Genomic DNA, 20,020 nt, shown 5'->3' on the forward strand with positions numbered 1-20,020 from the left:
ATGTGATATTTTAACTTTTCCCAGTCAGATATCTATTGAATATATCAGACACAAGTCATCTTTCTGATCCAAATAGTTGTCAGTCACATTTTGATATAATCATCTGCTCATGAAACATACATATTTATTTATTTTTATTCAGAAAGTGAACAGTAACAATTTGGTTAATAGGTAGAAGGCAGACTGGAGTTCCCTAGTCTTATCGACAATTTGGTTAATAGGTAGAAGGCAGACTGGAGTTCCCTAGTTTAATAGGCAATTTGTTTAATAGGTAGAAGGCAGACTGGAGTTCCCTAGTTTAATAGACAATTTGGTTAATAGGTAGAAGGCAGACTGGAGTTCCCTAGTTTAATAGACAATTTGGTTAATAGGTAGAAGGCAGACTGGAGTTCCCTAGTTTTATGGACAAGGTGTTTAAGAAAGTGGTGTACTTTGACATTCACTGGCCTGTTAGAATGAATTAGTGACCAGCTTTACCATTTGTCATTTTCTCAGAGAAATATGTGATAGAACATAAGTCAGCCCTATGTAACATATGCTAAATCTTAGAATATATTTTTGTACCTACACCAAGGTCAAGGTCAGTTTTGATATTTAAAAGTAACCAAGTATCAACTATTGCAGTATAAATATGTTTGAATAAGAATGCCAGAATGGGGTTATAATGTACAAGATGTACATGATCATGTAGTTTGTTTGGGAGTTGAAACAGGTATTCTATACAGACATGTAAGAACAAAGTATCAGATTCATGCCCTTTGAGTAAGAAATGTATGTATGATATTGTTTGTTGTATACACTGGAAATTTAAGTGATGGGTGTTTTTTTCGGATGATTGGAAACAATATAAATTCAGTAACTGAATAAATGAGTATTAAATAAGCATGTTTTTTTTTTATTATTTCCAATTATTAGAAAATATAAAAAGAAGTATGCAGTTTTCCTCTAGCCAAGTGCAGATGTCATTGAATATTAGGGATATAAGCTTTGAAATATACGATTTAAAAAACTTTAGCATCATGAAAAATATTTTGCCACAACTTTTTTTAAAATTAAATGACTGCAATTTTGGTTTTAAAGTTGTAAATAACTTCTGTTGGTTAATCTTGAGAAATGTAAAATGCAAAAACAATTCTAGAATAAAGTATCATGACTTATAGTCAAGGTCATAGGGGTCAAAAATGTTTAAAACCTTTAAACAACTTCCTCAAAACCTAAAGGCCTCGGATGATGATATTTGCCCAGTAGCATGCTGGGATGAAGGGTTACTAAGTTTGTTCAAATGAATGACCTCGACTTATATTAAAAGTCACAGGGGTCAAATATGTTTAAAACCTTTAACCAACTTCTGAATTACCAAGAGGCCTGGAGTGATGATATTTGGACAGTTACATGCTGGGATGAAGGGCTACCAAGTTTGTTCAAGTGAATGACTTTCTCCCATTTTTAAGGTCACAGGGGTCAAATATACTAAAATATGTTTTAACAACTTCTTCTATTTGGACAGTTACATGTTGGGATGAAGGGCTACCTAGTTTGTTCAAATGAATGACCTTTACTTTTATTTAAAGTCGCAGTGGTCAAATTTGTTTAAAACCATTTAACAACTTCCTATTAATCAAGAGGCCTTATAATAGGGTGATGATATTTGGCCAGTAACATGCTGGGATAAAGGACTACCAAGTTTGTAAAATGAATGACCTTGACTTATATTCAAGGTCACAGGGGTCAAGTATGTTGAAATCATTCAACAACTTCTTTATTTAACCAAAAGGACCAGAGTGATGGTTAATTTGGCCAGTATTATGCTTGGATAAATGGTTACCAAGTTTGTTCAAATGAATGACCTTAATACATTTTCAACATCACAGGGGTCAAATATGTTTAACCAAAAGGTCCAGGGTAATGATATTTTGCCAGACTAAGCATGCTGGGGGAATGCAAATGCAGCAAGAAAGACCAGGCAGAAATTGGAAAGTGTAAAGTATAAATGATTTTTTATTTGTCTCAATTTCTGAACACATATAACTAGAAAGTACATAAACATGCATATTTTTGTGTACTAATGGACCATCATGTAAGTATATATGTATGTTTAATGTATACGTAATATGCTAAATGTATATGATAATGACTGTAAAATGATTGGTACAGAAAAATAATAATAGAAAAAAAAGCATGCGGAGATGAAAGGCTATAAAGTCTGTTCAACTTAATCACCTAAGGTGCATATGTGTATCCCGATTGAAATGCCCGCCCGCCTGCCTGCTGGACCGAATGCACTAATGGACCGTTCTATAAGCAGAGCTGAAATGCACATTTTTGGAGAATAAAATACAATGTATCAAGAATAGCATGCCTTTCTTATATCTGTCCACTCAATTACATAATGTATCTTAAAAACTACGTGTGACTTGTCATTGTTTTAGAAAGAAATAACGTAAACAAGCAATATAAGTCAGCATTTTAGTTTTTATCAGGTACGTCTGGACGCCATATAATCTACACGTGCTGAATTTTCCTGATGTCAGCCTCAGTTCAGATCTGTGCCTGTCGTTTTCTTTACTGGTTCAACCGTTTCAACGGTTCAACCAGATACGCAAATGTATACCCATAATGTTCTTTTTTGACTTTCAAGGTCACAGGGATCATACGTTTAACTCTTTTGAATCAAAAACTGATATTTTGTGTAAGATTAATATCAGAAGTGTGAGATTAATACCAGGTGAGCGATTCAGGCCCATCATTTTTTGGGCCTCTTGTTTTTTTTTGTTTTTTTTTAAGATTATTTCCTCTAAAATCACATGTTTTCCAACAGAGAATTTTTTATTTTTTAATATAGTGTTAACTGGAGGAGATCTTTTTGATACAGTTTAGATTCTGTATCAATATTTATCCACACACAACACATAAAATGTAGGGTCATTAATCCTTTTTTCTTTTCCCACATTCCATCTTTGAGAAAAAAATTAAAGATGCTTTGTTTAATATGGTAAATCGCACTTATAATTATATAGCCTACTAAATAAAGATGAAGAAACACAGGAAGCTAGATTCAAATATTTGGCAAAACGTGCACTTTACGAGTGAAGCGTTTATGTGACGAAGACGTTTTGCAACTATTCCAAAATCTTTGTCCCTTTGGCGCATTTCCGCTTGAAGACAGACCCAACGATGAGAACTTGACAGACTGCTTGTAGAGTGACAGAATATTCTTAGTAGACGAAACAACTGCTTTAGGAAATTATTCTAAAGGCTCTAGCAATCCTGCGATGTCTTTAAAGGTAAGGATAGTCGTTCTTGGCGTATGAGAGTGCCACTAGTGCCTGCTTGAGGTGGGACGTTCCGTTGGTTGTGTAGCGGACCGCGGAGTCCCACTGTAAATGAGCGAACTCGGCATTATGTTTATGTATATATCGTGATTTTAACGCATATCGATTGATTAGAATGACTTCGCTTTGTTTTTCTTTCTTTATTTTCTCGAGAAGTGCGAGTTAAAACGATGAGTTATTGGTCTTGCCGCTTGCAGAGTGAACATCTGTTTCAAAAACAATGTAACCCGAGCTGATCAATCATTAAAGAAACCCTTGTTGTACTGTATACCGGCTACTTGTATAGTTATTGTCTACTCGACTGTATTGATCTTTTGAACTTTGTCCACTGTTTTGGCACTACCTGGCAACATAGTTAATGAAATATATTAGTATTAATTTTGTGTCATGCCAAACACAGGGGATCGTTACAAATGTCTAAAATACACGTATGCTATACTGATCGGGGTCACAGCACACATAAATAACATGAAACTTTTGTCGCAGTCCACTGGAAAAAAATCAATGATCCATTGCATGTGCGGATCTGGTGGACCGCATACAAATCTAACGAGTCTTGTTCTAAATAACAAACAAAAGCTAAAGGAGACCTTGAAAAGCTTCATATTATGACTATATTAGCCATATATATGCAGTCTGCGACGTTAGGCACTAGTCCGATGCCCACGACTACTAAATTTAAGTCTGGACTAGTATTGAAAATATTTAACTAGTCCGACTGGACTAGTGGCAATTTTCCTCCAAAATAATGGAAATATTATTAATGGTATATATTTTGCACTTTAAAGCTTGTCACAAGTTCTATTGTAAAATACCATATTCGTTGAAGTTTCAATGAGCGATCGCGAGACTGGGTTCCAGATTTTAGTAGATACCGAACATTACTTCCGGTTTATAACCATGTGAAACCAACCATGGCGATATTGCTTAGTTGGAGGAAAGGTTCAAAACCAGCTAAGCCTGTCTGTGAACAGACAGAAAAAAATGCTTCAACTTGAAAGAAAAAATTACGGTTCTGGCTAGTGTTTAAAGGCTCGATGGAAACAACAGTAATACTATATAGAGATAATTGGCTATCACATTCCATGCTCCGTTTCTTTAGCTAATTATTGAGAGACATTTTGTTTTGATTTCTAATAACTTTCCAATATAGATCTCAATTGACACTTCATGCTGTAAAAAAGAGCAGTCTGTAATTTGGACTAGCAAATTCACAGTTGGACTATTAAAATAATGGGTTCACTAGTCCAAATGACTAGTAAGGAAAATAGTTAACGTCACAGACTGTATATGTTACAAATTTACTATCTACTGATATGTAGATTTCACCCATGTTATAAGACATATCTTCCAGCTTATGACTGGCTCGAACATGCCGTTCAAAATGGCGAGATTCGTCAACTTTGATTCAGACATGATTTCAGACCTTAAAGCTTACCTTTAAATGTAAACGAAGTATGCCTAGACCCTTTGTAGCTTCAATAAGGTGATGTGTTATTGTTTTGTACATTCTTAACTGTCGGAAACATAATTATTCCGCAAAATTCCAGGAGAGAATTCTGCAATTGTTTAGACAAGTTTTTGCAGACTTCAAACATGATGTCATTGCTCGATGCTGATTGGCTGATGCAACCCTGGCGGAAAGTATAAAAGCCGGCGGATGCAGTAGCAAACGACTCATTTCTCCGACTGACATCGAGCAGTTCAGACTTACTCTACAAAACAGACGCATCAATCAGAAATGTCGTCTCTACCACCCAAGCAATGGGTAGGCTTTCATACTAGTGCAATAATTACTATTGCCGATGTTTTGGGTATTTGAGGTAACTTTAATTACGGCAGATAAAGATATTTGTTTACCTTCGCAACTATAATGGACGTGAGGCATTATGGGATACTCCCAAAAGCAGATGATAAGACCCAAGAAGGAAAACTAACTTCTAAGCTTCATAACTAATCATAATCAAGAATAGGGCGAAAAGAACTGAGGCAAACATGATTTAGGGTGAAACAACCCGATACCGTTTATGTGTGCTGTGGCCTATATCAGAATAGCGTATGTGTATTTTAGACATTGTAACGAACCTTCGCCCCTGCTTTAGATTAAAAAAGAAAATATAAGGAGAGAGGACCCAAATTGGATCCAAGTAAGTAAGAATAGCATAAGAAGACGTATTTCAAACTCAAAATCTATTTTTTTGTTTACATTGTTCAAAAATGAGGCCTGCAAGGACTATGTATTTTGTTTTGGACTGTTGGAATCCGTATTCATACAAATTTTGAAGATCATCATAAAATGTTAAAATGCTGACAATTTCATTAGTAAGAATATCCATTGCTATTCTTTTTTTGATACAACCATAAACTAATATATATCATCTGCAGAATTCTGAACGAATAAAGAAATTTATTATTTGTCGATCCATTTTCATGATTTGGTAATGTCACCTTAGTGTTCTGTACATTACATACGGTAAGCTGTGAATTGTCTTTTTGCAAAATTTTGGCCCAATGGTTTATTTCAGAGGCGACATTTTAAACTGCAATTGTGCATGTTTAAGGCAAATCTAAACAAATCAAAGCATGATAACATATAAGAAAATATAAGAAAATGTAACAGCCAGAAAAGGATCATGCAAACCTCAGACCTCTAGACAGATACCCTAATTAACGAATTCTATGTGCGGTCACTGGCAATCAACCCAGTTGATATCTGGAACGCTCCACTCCTCCCTCCTTCAACAATCTTTCACCCTGAAGACACAAGTCTTTATACCACCTTCCAAGGGTATATTAACTTAGGTGTCATATTTAACAGGAAAGGGAAAATATAACCGCCAGTCAGGGATTCATACCTGGGACCTCAGAACTCTAGATGAACACTCGAACCAATTAAGCCACCAGGTTGCTTGCACACATTGACTCAACCACATCCAGTTCTGCTACACAAATTTGGTTTCTTGATAATTGAAATAATCATATGGTAGTGAACAAAAACATTAAATCAATTTTCTTCTGGTAATCACTTTACACAAATCACCTGCAAAGTCTTGCAGATTTTTTTTATTTAGGCTGAAATGTTTAATTTGTAAAACAAGTAATTTCTTCAAAACAGCTCAATATTTTTAATCAAATTAAAAAAATGAATCTGTCCCAAACAAACATCAGATTTGTACTATCAAAGTCCCCAGATCAAGTCAATGTAAAGCTTGTTTGGGCCATAACATCTGAACTTTTCAGTTTTAGTAAATACTTTAATTTTTAGGTCCATTTTCTACACTTTCGCTTTGTATCCCACACAGATACTAGCTTTGTTGTGTTTTAGCAAGAAATGAGTTATTATCTCCTGGCAAGGAAATATATCGAGGGATACCTGTATTTGACATGTGCTTAGACCCTTCAAATTTCAGGGAAAATGTTATTTGACTTCTGAAATTGATATATGTCATCAAGTATCAACTGAAAGCCCTGATTATTTGAGTGAATTTGGAAAAGGCCTCCTAAGGTGATTGAGAAAAATGACCAACATATCAACGTGCAACACTGGTTTACACGTTGGCTACTCTTTACTGATATTCAAAGAACCAGTTTCTGGACCTTCTTTAGATAATTTCTTTCCAAAAGATTGTCTAAATAACTTAACATTCTTTTATCAAAGATAATTTCATATTAAATGTTAGATGTTGAATGGACATCAAATTTAAACTGAACATTTTAAAATAAAACAAATAAATTGAAAATATTTTGAAGAGATTTTGGGAAGTAAAAGCTTATATTGGCCCCAAAAATACTAAAGTCTAAAGATGAATTCTGCTTTTTTTCAGAAAAGCAGTGTTTCTCAATGATATTTTTTCAAGTGATTCCTGTATATTAATTTCAAGATAAAGAGTTCCTTGAGAAATATAGTTGGTTCACAAAATATAGGCAAGTCTTGCACAAATATCTGTGTCCGTAATTCACTTTATATAATGTTTTCTTCTCACAAAAGACACATTACCTTCAAAGGAATATACTGTATCATGAATAGATGTACATCGCAATACTTAAGAATGCTTGATTTTTTATTGTTTGATTAATCACAAGGTGTTGATAAACATATACTTAATACAAACTGCTTTATAAAAAGAAGAGGTATGTACTGTGTAGATGGAGAAATCCTTTTCTTAAAACTTTCCAAAAACTCACCATTAATACAACCTACAATATATAGCTGGAAGGTCATGACAAGTCATCCCTTGACTGTTATCTAAAAACATCAGATTCCTCGCCATGCTGATGCAGTCACACTGTGTATTCAAGCTTATCTTAACCAACACTTAATCTTCAATGTAATGTGAGAAAAAATGGAAAAGTTATTCCTACATGTGAAGCTGAGTTACCAGCCGAGATAGGATGTGTCTCTAGCTGTCGGGGGCAACAGCAGACAGAATAGTACTGGATTAATTCCAGTCTGAACCACCAGAAAAGACTAGGGATTTGATTTTTTTGTTCTAATGGAAAATAACACATTGTGGCAAATGTACATATTGATTTCCTTGCAGAGGCGTGTGGGTCAAATTGGCAATATTTGTCAATTTCTATCGACAAATAGCATGTTTTGGTGTCAAAGATATTGGAGGCCTATAGCTACTTATCATAATGTAATGTTAATTGTTTTTGAATGACACAGAAATGATGTGGATGTTTCAGTTATATCATGGGCGTTGTACGGAGACAGGGGAGTATGTCATGTATATGTATACAAAGTAGCTAAATGTGGTGTAAATATAATTTCACACTATGATGGTATACTGGGGTATCTTTCCAGGGGGTGGGATTTAAGTTCATCAACAAGATAATAGCTTGAATGTATCAAACCATTACACTCCTGCTGTATTTCAACCTAACTCAGAACAAACTTAGCCATATAGGTATAGATCTTTGTATTATTATCATGATAAAATAAAGTATTAATGAGTGACACTATGTAGGTTACGCCCATCACAACATTTAACATATTTATGTTTATATCCTCTCTCTGACTGCTGTTGTTTCCTAATGCCATACTTGGCAATAGCTCACTTTTGGCCTTGGTGTAACTGTTGAGCCTCACCCAAGTATGGAAGGTTATGGGTTCTGTTCCCTGACAGAGACAAGTCAGAGATTTTAATGTTGGTAATTATTGCCCTTTGCTTGTCATTCAGCTTACTTTAGATAGGATGTTAGTAAGACTGGTTAGCCTGTTGTCAGTATAATGTGACCGGGCGGAATGTCAATACTCAGGCGACAGTGACAGTTGAGGGTCACGGTTATGGCATTTTAGTGAGTCTCTGGAGTTGCCCATTTATCTATGGATACATTTTCATAAGACTTTTAACTTATCTGTTGTTAGGACGTGAAACCCCAAACAAAGACCTTCATCAAGCAAGTTAAGTTACTGGTAAAATAACATAGTTTCAAAGAGAAGTTAGATCAGTTAGAATCTGCAGCTGTTCATGTACAGAGATTCCTATTAAATTTTCTTTTTACAAAATCAACAGTTTTTGAAATTTTATGGTACCATATATATATACATTGAGTCCCCCCAAAACATGACTTCAGGTTGTGGAAAATTCTCTGGGCAGTGTGTACTGCTTTATATTGTTAGTTAGATGCTTTGGATATGAGTAAAGGGCATTGATGTAAGAGTACATGTAAAGGTAGCTAGGACTGGTAACTATATGGTCAATTGATTGATTGAGGAAAGGAATAAGTAGTCATCAATAATGCCTGACTTTCCATATAACTTTATCTATCGTCCTGAGATTTATCACCAGAGCTTGAGCCAGAGAAAGTAATCACTGGCTATATTTACATAGTACAAACTTATACAGATAACTGTGTGAATCATATCTTTTCACCTTTGAAATTTAGTCAGAAAATTTATCATTTAGGTAATTGACTTGTGACATTTTATGTAAGAAATCTTTCTGATATTTTTTCAAGAGATGATAAACTAACAGAGGGGTCTAGATCTGAAATAGGGAGCCTGACAGTGTTACACCAGATTTAAAGTGGGTTACAGATTTGGCATTGTAAAAATGTCCTTGTGTGGGACCTGAAATATTAGACAAGGAAAAGATGATAAGTGTACCATTTTATGGCATTGAGCTCCCTGGATGTTTAAATTTATTTAGGAGGTGGGATGTACCTATAAATATGTACCAAATTTACTGTATTAAACTCCATGAACACTTGAAATTATGAAATGTTGAGAGTTGGAGTGATGATGGTTGGGGCAGAGGGGTAAAATTTTACATAATTTACTGTATTAACCCTAGGACACATAAATTTTTGAGAATTTGAGTGGAAGGTTACATTTTTTTATACCAGATTTACTGTATTAACCTTTTAGGACACGTGCATTTTTGAGAATTTGAGTGATAGGGCGTAGTGGAGGGTTACAGTTTTATACCAGATTTACTGTATTAACCTTTTAGGACACGTGCATTTTTGAGAATTTGAGTGATAGGGCGTAGTGGAAGGTTACAGTTTTATACCAGATTTACTGTATTAACCCTAGGACACATAATTTTTTGAGAATTTGAGTGGAAGGTTACATTTTTTTATACCAGATTTACTGTATTAACCTTTTAGGACACATGCATTTTTGAGAATTTGAGTGATAGGGCATAGTGGAAGGTTACAGTTTTATACCAGATTTACTGTTATTAACCCTTTAGGACACATGCATTTTTGAGAATTTGAGTGATAGTGGAAGGCTACAGTTTAATACCAGATTTACTGTATTAACCCTTTAGGACATATGAAGTTTTGAGAATTTGAGTGATAGTGGAAGGTTACAGTTTAATACCAGATTTACTGTATTAACCCTTTAGGACACATGCATTTTTGAGAATTTGAGTGATAGGGCGTAGTGGAAGGTTACAGTTTTATACCAGATTTACTGTATATGCCCTTTAGGACATATGAAGTTTTGAGAATTTGAGTGATAGGGCATAGTGGAAGGTTACAATTTTTGTGTCGCCTACGACGGATGTCGGAAAGACACATATAGGCGTTGCTTTTCCGACGGCGGCGTCAACAATGTTAAGGTTTTGCGTTCAGCTCTGTTTCTGACAAAGCTACACCAACAAAACCTCGATCATAGATGAAGCATGGGTAGTGGAGTCTACTGCACTTAAAACATTTCATTGATTTCTGCATTTTTTGGGTAAAAACCTCAAATTTCTGGACTTTGAAAAAAACTCAACGTTAAGGTTTTGCGTTTAGCTCTTACATATTAGGCTGTTTCTGACAAAGTATAGATGCTAGAGCAACCAAACTTGGGTCATAGGTGTATCATGGGATATATAGCTGAATTCATTACACCCTTTACTAGCATTTCAACGATTTCTGTATTTTTTGGCTAAAACCCTCAAATTTCTGGACTTTGAAAAAAACTCAACGTTAAGGTTTTGCGTTTAGCTCTTACATATTAGGCTGTTTCTGACAAAGTATAAATGCTAGAGCAACCAAACTTGGGTCATAGGTGTATAATGGGATATATAGCTGAATTCATTACACCCTTTACTAGCATTTCAACGATTTCTGTATTTTTTGGCTAAAACCCTCAAATTTCTGGACTTAGAAAAAAATTCAACATTAAGGTTTTGCGTTTAGCTCTTGCATATTAGGCTTTTTCTGACAAAGTATAAGAGCTACACCAACCAAACCTCAATCATACATGTATCATGGGTAGTAGAGTCTACTACTTTCAAAACATTTCATGGATTTCTGCACTTTTTCTTATAAAAACCTGAAATTTCTGGACTTTAAAAAAATCAATGTTATGATTTTGCGTTTTGGTCCGTTTCCTTATGTACTTTGTCAAATGCTTATTATATTGACAAAGCGGGACAGGCGACACATATAATTACGGGTAATTCTTGTTTACACCAGATTTACTTTATACCAGATTTACTGTTATTAACCCTTTAGGACACATGCATTTTTGAGAATTTGAGTGATAGGGCGTAGTGGAAGGTTACAGTTTAATACCAGATTTACTGTATTAACCCTTTAGGACATATGAAGTTTTGAGAATTTGAGTGATAGTGGAAGGTTACATTTTTATACCAGATTTACTGTTATTAACCCTTTAGGACACATGCATTTTTGAGAATTTGATTGATAGGGCGTAGTGGAAGGTTACAGTTTTATACCAGATTTACTGTATTAACCTTTTGGGACACATGCATTTTTGAGAATTTGAGTGAAAGGGCGTAGTGGAAGGTTACAGTTTAATACCAGATTTACTGTATTAACCCTTTAGGACACATGCATTTTTGAGAATTTGAGTGATAGTGGAAGGTTACAGTTTTATACCAGATTTACTGTATTAGGCTCTCTGGATGACAAGGGTACAGTTTTACACCAAATTTGCTGTATTTAGCTCCCTGCAGGGTGCTTGAAGTATGACACTTGTATGCTTATTTATTGTATTACCTAGGAAGCATTCTGGAAACTTAAATGTAATGTGAAAAGAAAAGGGTATTTATAGTTAACAAAATTGATTTTTTTTTACCTGTAGTTTAGATACTCTTGATATAAAAGTGAAATAAAAACAAAAAGAGATGGAAATAGGAAAGAGACAATTTCAGATATCGTCAGGTGGATCCTGAACATACTGAGTAGATTGGTGAAAAGCCTGACATTATGTATGTATCATTTAAAACTAATTCTAAAGCTTGAATAGAACGTCAGGCTTTAATCTTTAACAGAAATCGTATGTGAAAATGAATCCTTGCTTTTTCATTTGTTAAGATAAAATTTAACCTTAACTACCACAACCTGCCCTTTGATATAGATAAGAACATAAATGCATTTACAGAGAAGTTTTAAAATCTGATTTATTTATCTGTAGAAGTAAAATGAAAAGAATTCTTCCCAATAAATGTCATATTTAATTCAAATTAGATTTCAGAAAAGTAAAGGAGGTCCATAAATACGTCTGATCTTAGAAAGTTGGGTAAGTTTTTTAGCTTGGGAGTGGTTAACAGATTTCTTTATTGCGTACAGTAGTTGTTTCTCGTTCGAAATTATTTATGTTTGTTAAGTATCTGCGGAATTTGGTTATCCTGATAAAAGCCCAGATAGCTGGACATTAAGATAGTAAAAAGGAATCTCATTATTTACTTGTTGTTTCATGTAGCACTTTTAGCTAAAGGATTTTGGACATAGATGTGAAATTCACCCCCTTTTTGATTGAAAAGACAGTATGTAGTTCATTAATGTTGCCAAACAACTCATAAGCTGAGTCAGAGACAATAATTGCTAGGATTAACCCGCTCTGAAGTTTCACAAGGTTTAGATAATAGTTTCAATGAGTGATGCACATGTACAAGTAAGATAAAACTGATCAAAGAACAAAACTAGGTACTTCCTGTAAGCGATGGTACACCGAAAGTTCATATCCTAGTGGGGATTTTACAATCTCAGATAGGCTATATGCTATATGTTATAGTTAAATACATCACCATTTCTAAAGATAACACACTGATAAAGTAATGTGTAAGTATCTTTATAAGTAGTAATTTGATAATTTATTCATGCTTTTTTTGAAAGGTACACATGAACAACCATGAGTGTTATAACATTGGTAACAATGTGTTAGCTCTAAATTATTAGTTATAATAATTAAAAATCTAAAGGGAGATAACTGCAACAAAACATAGGCATCTTGCGTAAGGTACATAACATTAAAATATGCATCTATATATGCTCTGTATTATCTTGTAATTCAAACCTGATGTTTCAGTATTTTATTGTATAGATTGCTGTCATCTCTGTAAGCAGTATAACTGTACGATCTTGAAAAGCTTTGAAACTTGTGCACGTCCAGGATAAGAATTTGCCTGCTGTATCCAGCTGTATGTCGTAAGAGGTGACTAAATATGTGGGTAGAATTGGTGGATTTCTTCAGTGGCCTCTAGTTAAAGGACATTGGACAGACCGTAATTGATCTGCTTACACTATTGCCACACTACAAATCTCTCTTTTCTCTCCTTCTTTCCTTTCAATGGTGTCTCTCTAGGAATCTGTCTTCGTATGACCTTTGCTGTGGTGTCTCTCTCGGAATATGTCTTTGTATGACCTTAGCTGTGGTGTTTCTCTAGGAATATGTCTTTGTATGACCTTAGCTGTTGTGTATCTCAAGGAATCTGTCTTTGTATGGCCTTAGCTGTGGTGTCTCTCAAGGAATCTGTCTTTGTATAACCTTAGCTGTGGTGTCTCTCTAGGAATATGTCTTTGTATTACCTTAGCTGTGGTGTCTCTCTAGGAATCTGTCTTCGTATGGCCTTTGCTGTGGTGTCTCTCTCGGAATATGTCTTTGTATGGCCTTAGCTGTGGTGTCTCTCAAGGAATCTGTCTTCGTATGACCTTTGCTGTGGTGTCTCTCTAGGAATATGTCTTTGTATTACCTTAGCTGTGGTGTCTCTCTAGGAATCTGTCTTCGTGTGACCTTAGCAGTGGTGTCTCTCTCGGAATATGTCTTTGTATGACCTTAGCTGTTGTGTATCTCAAGGAATCTGTCTTTGTATGACCTTCGCTGTGGTGTATCTCAAGGAATCTGTCTTTGTATGACCTTAGCAGTGGTGTCTCTCTAGGAATCTGTCTTTGTATGACCTTAGCTGGGGTGTATCTCAAGGAATCTGTCTTTGTATGGCCTTAGCTGTGGTGTCTCTCAAGGAATCTGTCTTCGTATGACCTTAGCTGTGGTGTCTCTCAAGGAATCTGTCTTCGTATGACCTTAGCTGTGGGGTCTCTCAAGGAATCTGTCTTTGTATGACCTTAGCAGTGGTGTCTCTCTAGGAATCTGTCTTTGTATGACCTTAGCTGTGGTGTATCTCAAGGCATCTGTCTTTGTATGACCTTAGCTGTGGTGTCTCTCAAGGAATCTGTCTTTGTATGACCTTAGCCATTAGACATTAAACCCTAAACAAACTAACAAGGTAAATAATTTAATATGACAATACTGGACGCAAGTGTCTTTGTATGACCTTAGCTGTGGTGTCTCTCTAGGAATCTGTCTTCGTATGACCTTAGCAGTGGTGTCTCTCTCGGAATATGTCTTTGTATGGCCTTAGCTGTGGTCTCTCTAGGAATATGTATTCGTATGACCTTAGCTGTGGTGTCTCTCAAGGAATCTGTCTTCGTATGACCTTTGCTGTGGTGTCTCTCTCGGAATATGTCTTTGTATGGCCTTAGCTGTGGTGTCTCTCAAGGAATCTGTCTTTTTATGACCTTAGCTGTGGTGTTTCTCAAGGAATCTGTCTTCGTATGACCTTAGCTGTGGTGTCTCTCAAGGAATATGTCTTTGTATGACCTTAGCTGTGGTGTCTCTGTAGGAATATGTCTTTGTATGACCTTAGCTGTGGAGTCTCTCAAGGAATCTGTCTTTGTATGACCTTAGCCATTAGACATTAAACCCTAAACAAACTAACAAGGTAAATAATTTAATATGACAATACTGGACGCAAGTGTCTTTGTATGACCTTAGCTGTGGTGTCTCTGTAGGAATATGTCTTTGTATGACCTTAGCTGTTGTGTATCTCAAGGAATCTGTCTTTGTATGACCTTAGCTGTGGGGTATCTCAAGGAATCTGTCTTCGTATGACCTTAGCTGTGGGGTCTCTCAAGGAATCTGTCTTTGTATGACCTTAGCTGTGGTGTCTCTCAAGGAATCTGTCTTTGTATGACCTTAGCTATTAGACATTAAACCCTAAACAAACTAACAAGGTAAATAATTTAATATGACAATACTGGACGCAAGCAAAAGCCTATATATCCAGATCATAAGTGTGGTCAGCCAGCCTCTAGGCTGACGCCCCAACAATGAATTACTTCATTATTGTCAAATTCATGATTATAAAAACATTCTGGTTGTGCCCAGTGCTTATTCAGCCAGGGGTCTATTGTTTTATTGTTGGTGATATGTTGACGTGACTTGGCAGGGAACTTTTATGGTTGACCACTGTTTCTTTAAAGGAGTACTTTCTTATTATTTAAGTATTTATTTGTTTAGGTACAATATATCGTGTATATATCAATGTCACTAACAATGAAAATATCTAATGAATTGAGACATGTGTTGTTGATGGCCTAATTTATATGACAGGTAGCTGAGAGTAGTATAATGCTTATTATTTAGGTGTGGGGTTTGTTTTCATTGAGAACCAAATACTGTCCAGTCCTACTGACTGTTTAGCAAATAACAATATCTTGATCGAGGTTGAAAACAGGCTTATGATAGTGAGAGTACAGATAGCATGATGAGATGGCATGGGGCCCATACTGGAGGACAAACTGTCATTACGGTAGCAATAAATCCTTCACAACAATACAATATCAATTATAATCATCAAGTCGTAATCCATTGTGTTGTGTTAGTTGGACCATGAACAACTAGGTTTGTTGGTGGTTTTACCTCTGGCAACCATTAGGGACATACCAATATACTCAACAGAAATAGAAGGTAGTATTCAGTTTATACTGGCTCAAATACATGGCAATGAAGGTTGACTAAGCTAAATGAATTGTGATCAATTCATGATTAAAATATCTGAGTTTTTGATTAAAAGTTATATGATATGTGGCAAATTTCCGAGGTCTACGAGTATATCAGCCGAAACATCTACTGTAGTACTAACTCATGTCTGTATACAATTATATCAAGATATTTTATTGTATATACACCTCTGGAATTCTCAGTTTAAAGTTATTTATAAAGTTAAGATAAGAAGAAACCAATTTTCTTCGTGTAACTATAGTTATTTTTAAGTGCGACCTACACAAGCTTGATTTCAGGAACATCTTTTTATAAGTACATTGTAAGATTTAGAACTGTGAGAACAATGAAATTGATACTGACAGAATTGTGTTAGCTGCTAAATGAAGCATCCCTATTCTACGCTTGTCTTGGCATCTAGTCTTCTTGTACTATATACAGAGTGGTAGATTAAAACATTTTGTGATAAATTCCTCCCGACAGACCAACAGCCCTACATACATACTTAACTTTCATATTGGGTATCAATGATATCGGATATGACGAAGTGACAACCCAGATACATTTAACATTTCTACATGTCAAAGTACTAATACAGAAAGTTCACCTATTGGATGTGCCGATAGATAGGAATGATAATGGTAGATATGAGTTATCGCCCCCGTCCATCCCATGCTAGAATCCCTGTAAGCACTCCTCTACAGCAGCCATCATGCAGTTGTTCGGTGGCTTGTTACCTTGACTAGTGATCGTGATAAACTTAAACTTTTATGAGAATTTTCATTTCAAAACATCTAAACATTTACCTTTATCCTGAATAAAAATATTTTGAACATTTTATTACTTAAAAAGTTGTTCACATACTGTTAAGCTTACTTGGTTTAGAATAACATGCCAAGGCAAGTGTAGTTATTCAAAGTTTTGTTAGCATAATCACAGGTTATCGACTCTATTATAGCTATGAAATGTCCATCTTTTTGAAGTGTCCATGGCTTTAAACAGGAAGGATTTATCCATTTTGTCATATTCATGTGATTATTTAATTACTGACATATGTACATTTTCTATCTTGAAATGTGAAAGGTTTGAAGTTTTAATCAAACTAACCATGGTTTAACGTCTAGGCCATAAGACTGAATCCCATGGTGCCATTTCACACCGATGTAACTGCTGATAAGATAGCCTTGTGCAGAGAACACACTCCCTTACACATGCTTCCCACCACATGTGTAAGCCACCAAATCTACACACTGCTCTATCTACAAGTTTAGCTGGACATACATACACACTTTGTGAAGAAGCTAATTATTGAAATTTACAACTCCATCATCCTTCAAATTTCCAGATTATAGGCCATAATTCACTGATCAAGGTTGATACTCTTTGATATGGTAGGTAGGATGTTTATAATGTTATAATGTTATCCCCATGCACTGTAATTCAGTGCTTTGAAAATTGTAAATTATTTGCCGGTGATTTCAAAATTAACCAAAGTTAATGGCTTGTTTCATCATATACTTTTAGCGTAATAATTAACTGCTTAGTAAATATTTATTTTCTCTTTATCAAATTTCATGTGGAGTTGTTATGTAATTTGTAAATACCTCTGGCTAGTATCACATTTTGTTGATATATATTACAAAAATAATGCAAGTAATAGTTTTATCTTTGCTTTATATAATCGCATGGTTTAAAGTCTTGATAAATGAGGATCACTTTTTATTACCTCGTCAGAATTTTTCCAATACCACTCATTCTTCAAAGTATTTTACACCAAGTCCACCAGCTTCATTGCTTGTTTGCAGCTATACTGTAAGATATTAATGTAAATCGAGACAAGACTGGCAGACGGCATGTGTATAAAGATTTAATGGAATATCATCAATTTCTTATCACCGACTGCGCTCGTCTCTCACACTGGTGCCAACTCTGGGAGGAGATGTGATGTCCCGAAACCTTTGTGCTGCAGATAATTGTTATTCATCTTTCAAAGTGGATATGAATTTCTATGAATTTCAGAAGGAGACTCCGTCTGACCAGCAGCTCCACCTGGCGGCACTCCAAGGAAACTTTGACCTCCTCAAACGTGTGCTGGACAGTGGAAAAGTTCACGTGGACTGTAAAGACAAGGTAAGCTTGTATATTATATTGTAATCAACACCAAGTGTTCACATGGACTGTAAAGACAAAGTAAGCCTGTATATTATATTGTAATCAACACCAAGTGTTCACGTGGACTGTAAAGACAAGGTAAGCTTGAATATTATATTGTAATCTACACCAAGTGTTCACGTGGACTGTAAAGACAAGGTAAGCTTGTATATTATATTGTAATCTACACCAAGTGTTCACGTGGACTGTAAAGACAAGGTAAACTTGTATATTATATTGTAATCAACACCAAGTGTTCACGTGGACTGTAAAGACAAGGTAAGCTTGTATATTATATTGTAATCAACGCCAAGTGTTCACGTGGACTGTAAAGACAAGGTAAGCTTATATATTATATTGTAATCAACACCAAGTGGTCACGTGGACTGTAAAGACAAGGTAAGCTTGTATATTATATTGTAATAAACACCAAGTACAGCACTTTAAGGGGCCAACATTTGTCTGTGAGTGATGACAACCTCTGTTTATTGTAGTATGTGGTTGTACAGACACACTGTTCTTCCTCCAGAAGTCAATTCTTTATTAAATATGGCTTATTTTTCCTCGAAGTCAGTTTGATAAAAAAGATTCACAGATGAAAAGAACTAATTTTTGCTCAGTATTTTAATTATACCCTCCATATGATCTAAAGCAGAGGGTGTTACCTGGAATGTGTTTGTCTCATCTGTTTGTCTGTCTTGTCATCACTCAACAGCCTTATGTCTAGAAGATCTGGAGCATTTTTAGAGAGCAAATTAGCTTTCTAATTTTTTTTTCATTTTTAGCATTCTTGTCCAACAGAAACACTTCAATTAAAACAAATTCCAGTATGATTTTAATAAACACTGTCAAATGTTAAGGGGCAATTTTTTCCTCTGTTGAACAAAAATTATGTGCCCAAGAAAGTTTAGACCCTATTTTCGTACAATAATTATAAAATTTTATAATTTTCAATGTACTTTGAAAAATGTGTCAAGGGTTAGAGAGAATTATGAGAGGTATTACCAGTAGGACTGGCATCAGGCCTAAGGGGTAATACCAGTAGGACTGGCATCAGGCCTAAGGGGTAATACCAGTAGGACTGACATCAGGCCTAAGGGGTAATACCAGTAGGACTGGCATCAGGCCTAAGGGGTAATACCAGTAGGACTGGCATCAGGCCTAAGGGGTAATACCAGTAGGACTGGCATCAGGCCTAAGGGGTAATACCAGTAGGACTGGCATCAGGCCTAAGGGGTAATACCAGTAGGACTGGCATCAGGCCTAAGGGGTAATACCAGTAGGACTGGCATCAGGCCTAAGGGGTAATACCAGTAGGACTGGCATCAGGCCTAAGGGGTAATACCAGTAGGACTGGCATCAGGCCTAAGGGGTAATACCAGTAGGACTGGCATCAGGCCTAAGGGGTAATACCAGTAGGACTGACATCAGGCCTAAGGGGTAATACCAGTAGGACTGGCATCAGGCCTAAGGGGTAATACCAGTAGGACTGGCATCAGGCCTAAGGGGTAATACCAGTAGGACTGGCATCAGGCCTAAGGGGTAATACCAGTAGGACTGGCATCAGGCCTAAGGGGTAATACCAGTAGGACTGGCATCAGGCCTAAGGGGTAATACCAGTAGGACTGGCATCAGGCCTAAGGGGTAATACCAGTAGGACTGGCATCAGGCCTAAGGGGTAATACCAGTAGGACTGGCATCAGGCCTAAGGGGTAATACCAGTAGGACTGGCATCAGGCCTAAGGGGTAATACCAGTAGGACTGGCATCAGGCCTAAGGGGTAATACCAGTAGGACTGGCATCAGGCCTAAGGGGTAATACCAGTAGGACTGGCATCAGGCCTAAGGGGTAATACCAGTAGGACTGGCATCAGGCCTAAGGGGTAATACCAGTAGGACTGGCATCAGGCCTAAGGGGTAATACCAGTAGGACTGGCATCAGGCCTAAGGGGTAATACCAGTAGGACTGGCATCAGGCCTAAGGGGTAATACCAGTAGGACTGGCATCA

At 36.1% G+C, this 20,020-nt stretch overlaps 1 protein-coding gene across 1 annotated transcript in view; it reads left to right on the top strand.

Moving 5' to 3' along the window:
- Window positions 1-3,151: 3,151 nt before the first annotated feature.
- LOC110440522 (ankyrin repeat domain-containing protein 29-like) overlaps window positions 3,152-20,020 on the top strand; it is a 32,119-nt gene continuing 15,250 nt past the window's right edge. The window contains exons 1-2 of the mRNA XM_021483658.1: window positions 3,152-3,284; window positions 17,881-17,991. Of these exons, the coding sequence (XP_021339333.1) occupies window positions 3,273-3,284; window positions 17,881-17,991 (123 nt within the window). The 5' untranslated portion in view covers window positions 3,152-3,272. The remainder of the gene's footprint in view (window positions 3,285-17,880; window positions 17,992-20,020) is intronic.

Source organism: Mizuhopecten yessoensis, unplaced genomic scaffold (genome assembly GCF_002113885.1).
Source record: "Mizuhopecten yessoensis strain PY_sf001 unplaced genomic scaffold, ASM211388v2 scaffold1775, whole genome shotgun sequence".
In the NCBI taxonomy this organism is placed as follows: domain Eukaryota; kingdom Metazoa; phylum Mollusca; class Bivalvia; order Pectinida; family Pectinidae; genus Mizuhopecten; species Mizuhopecten yessoensis.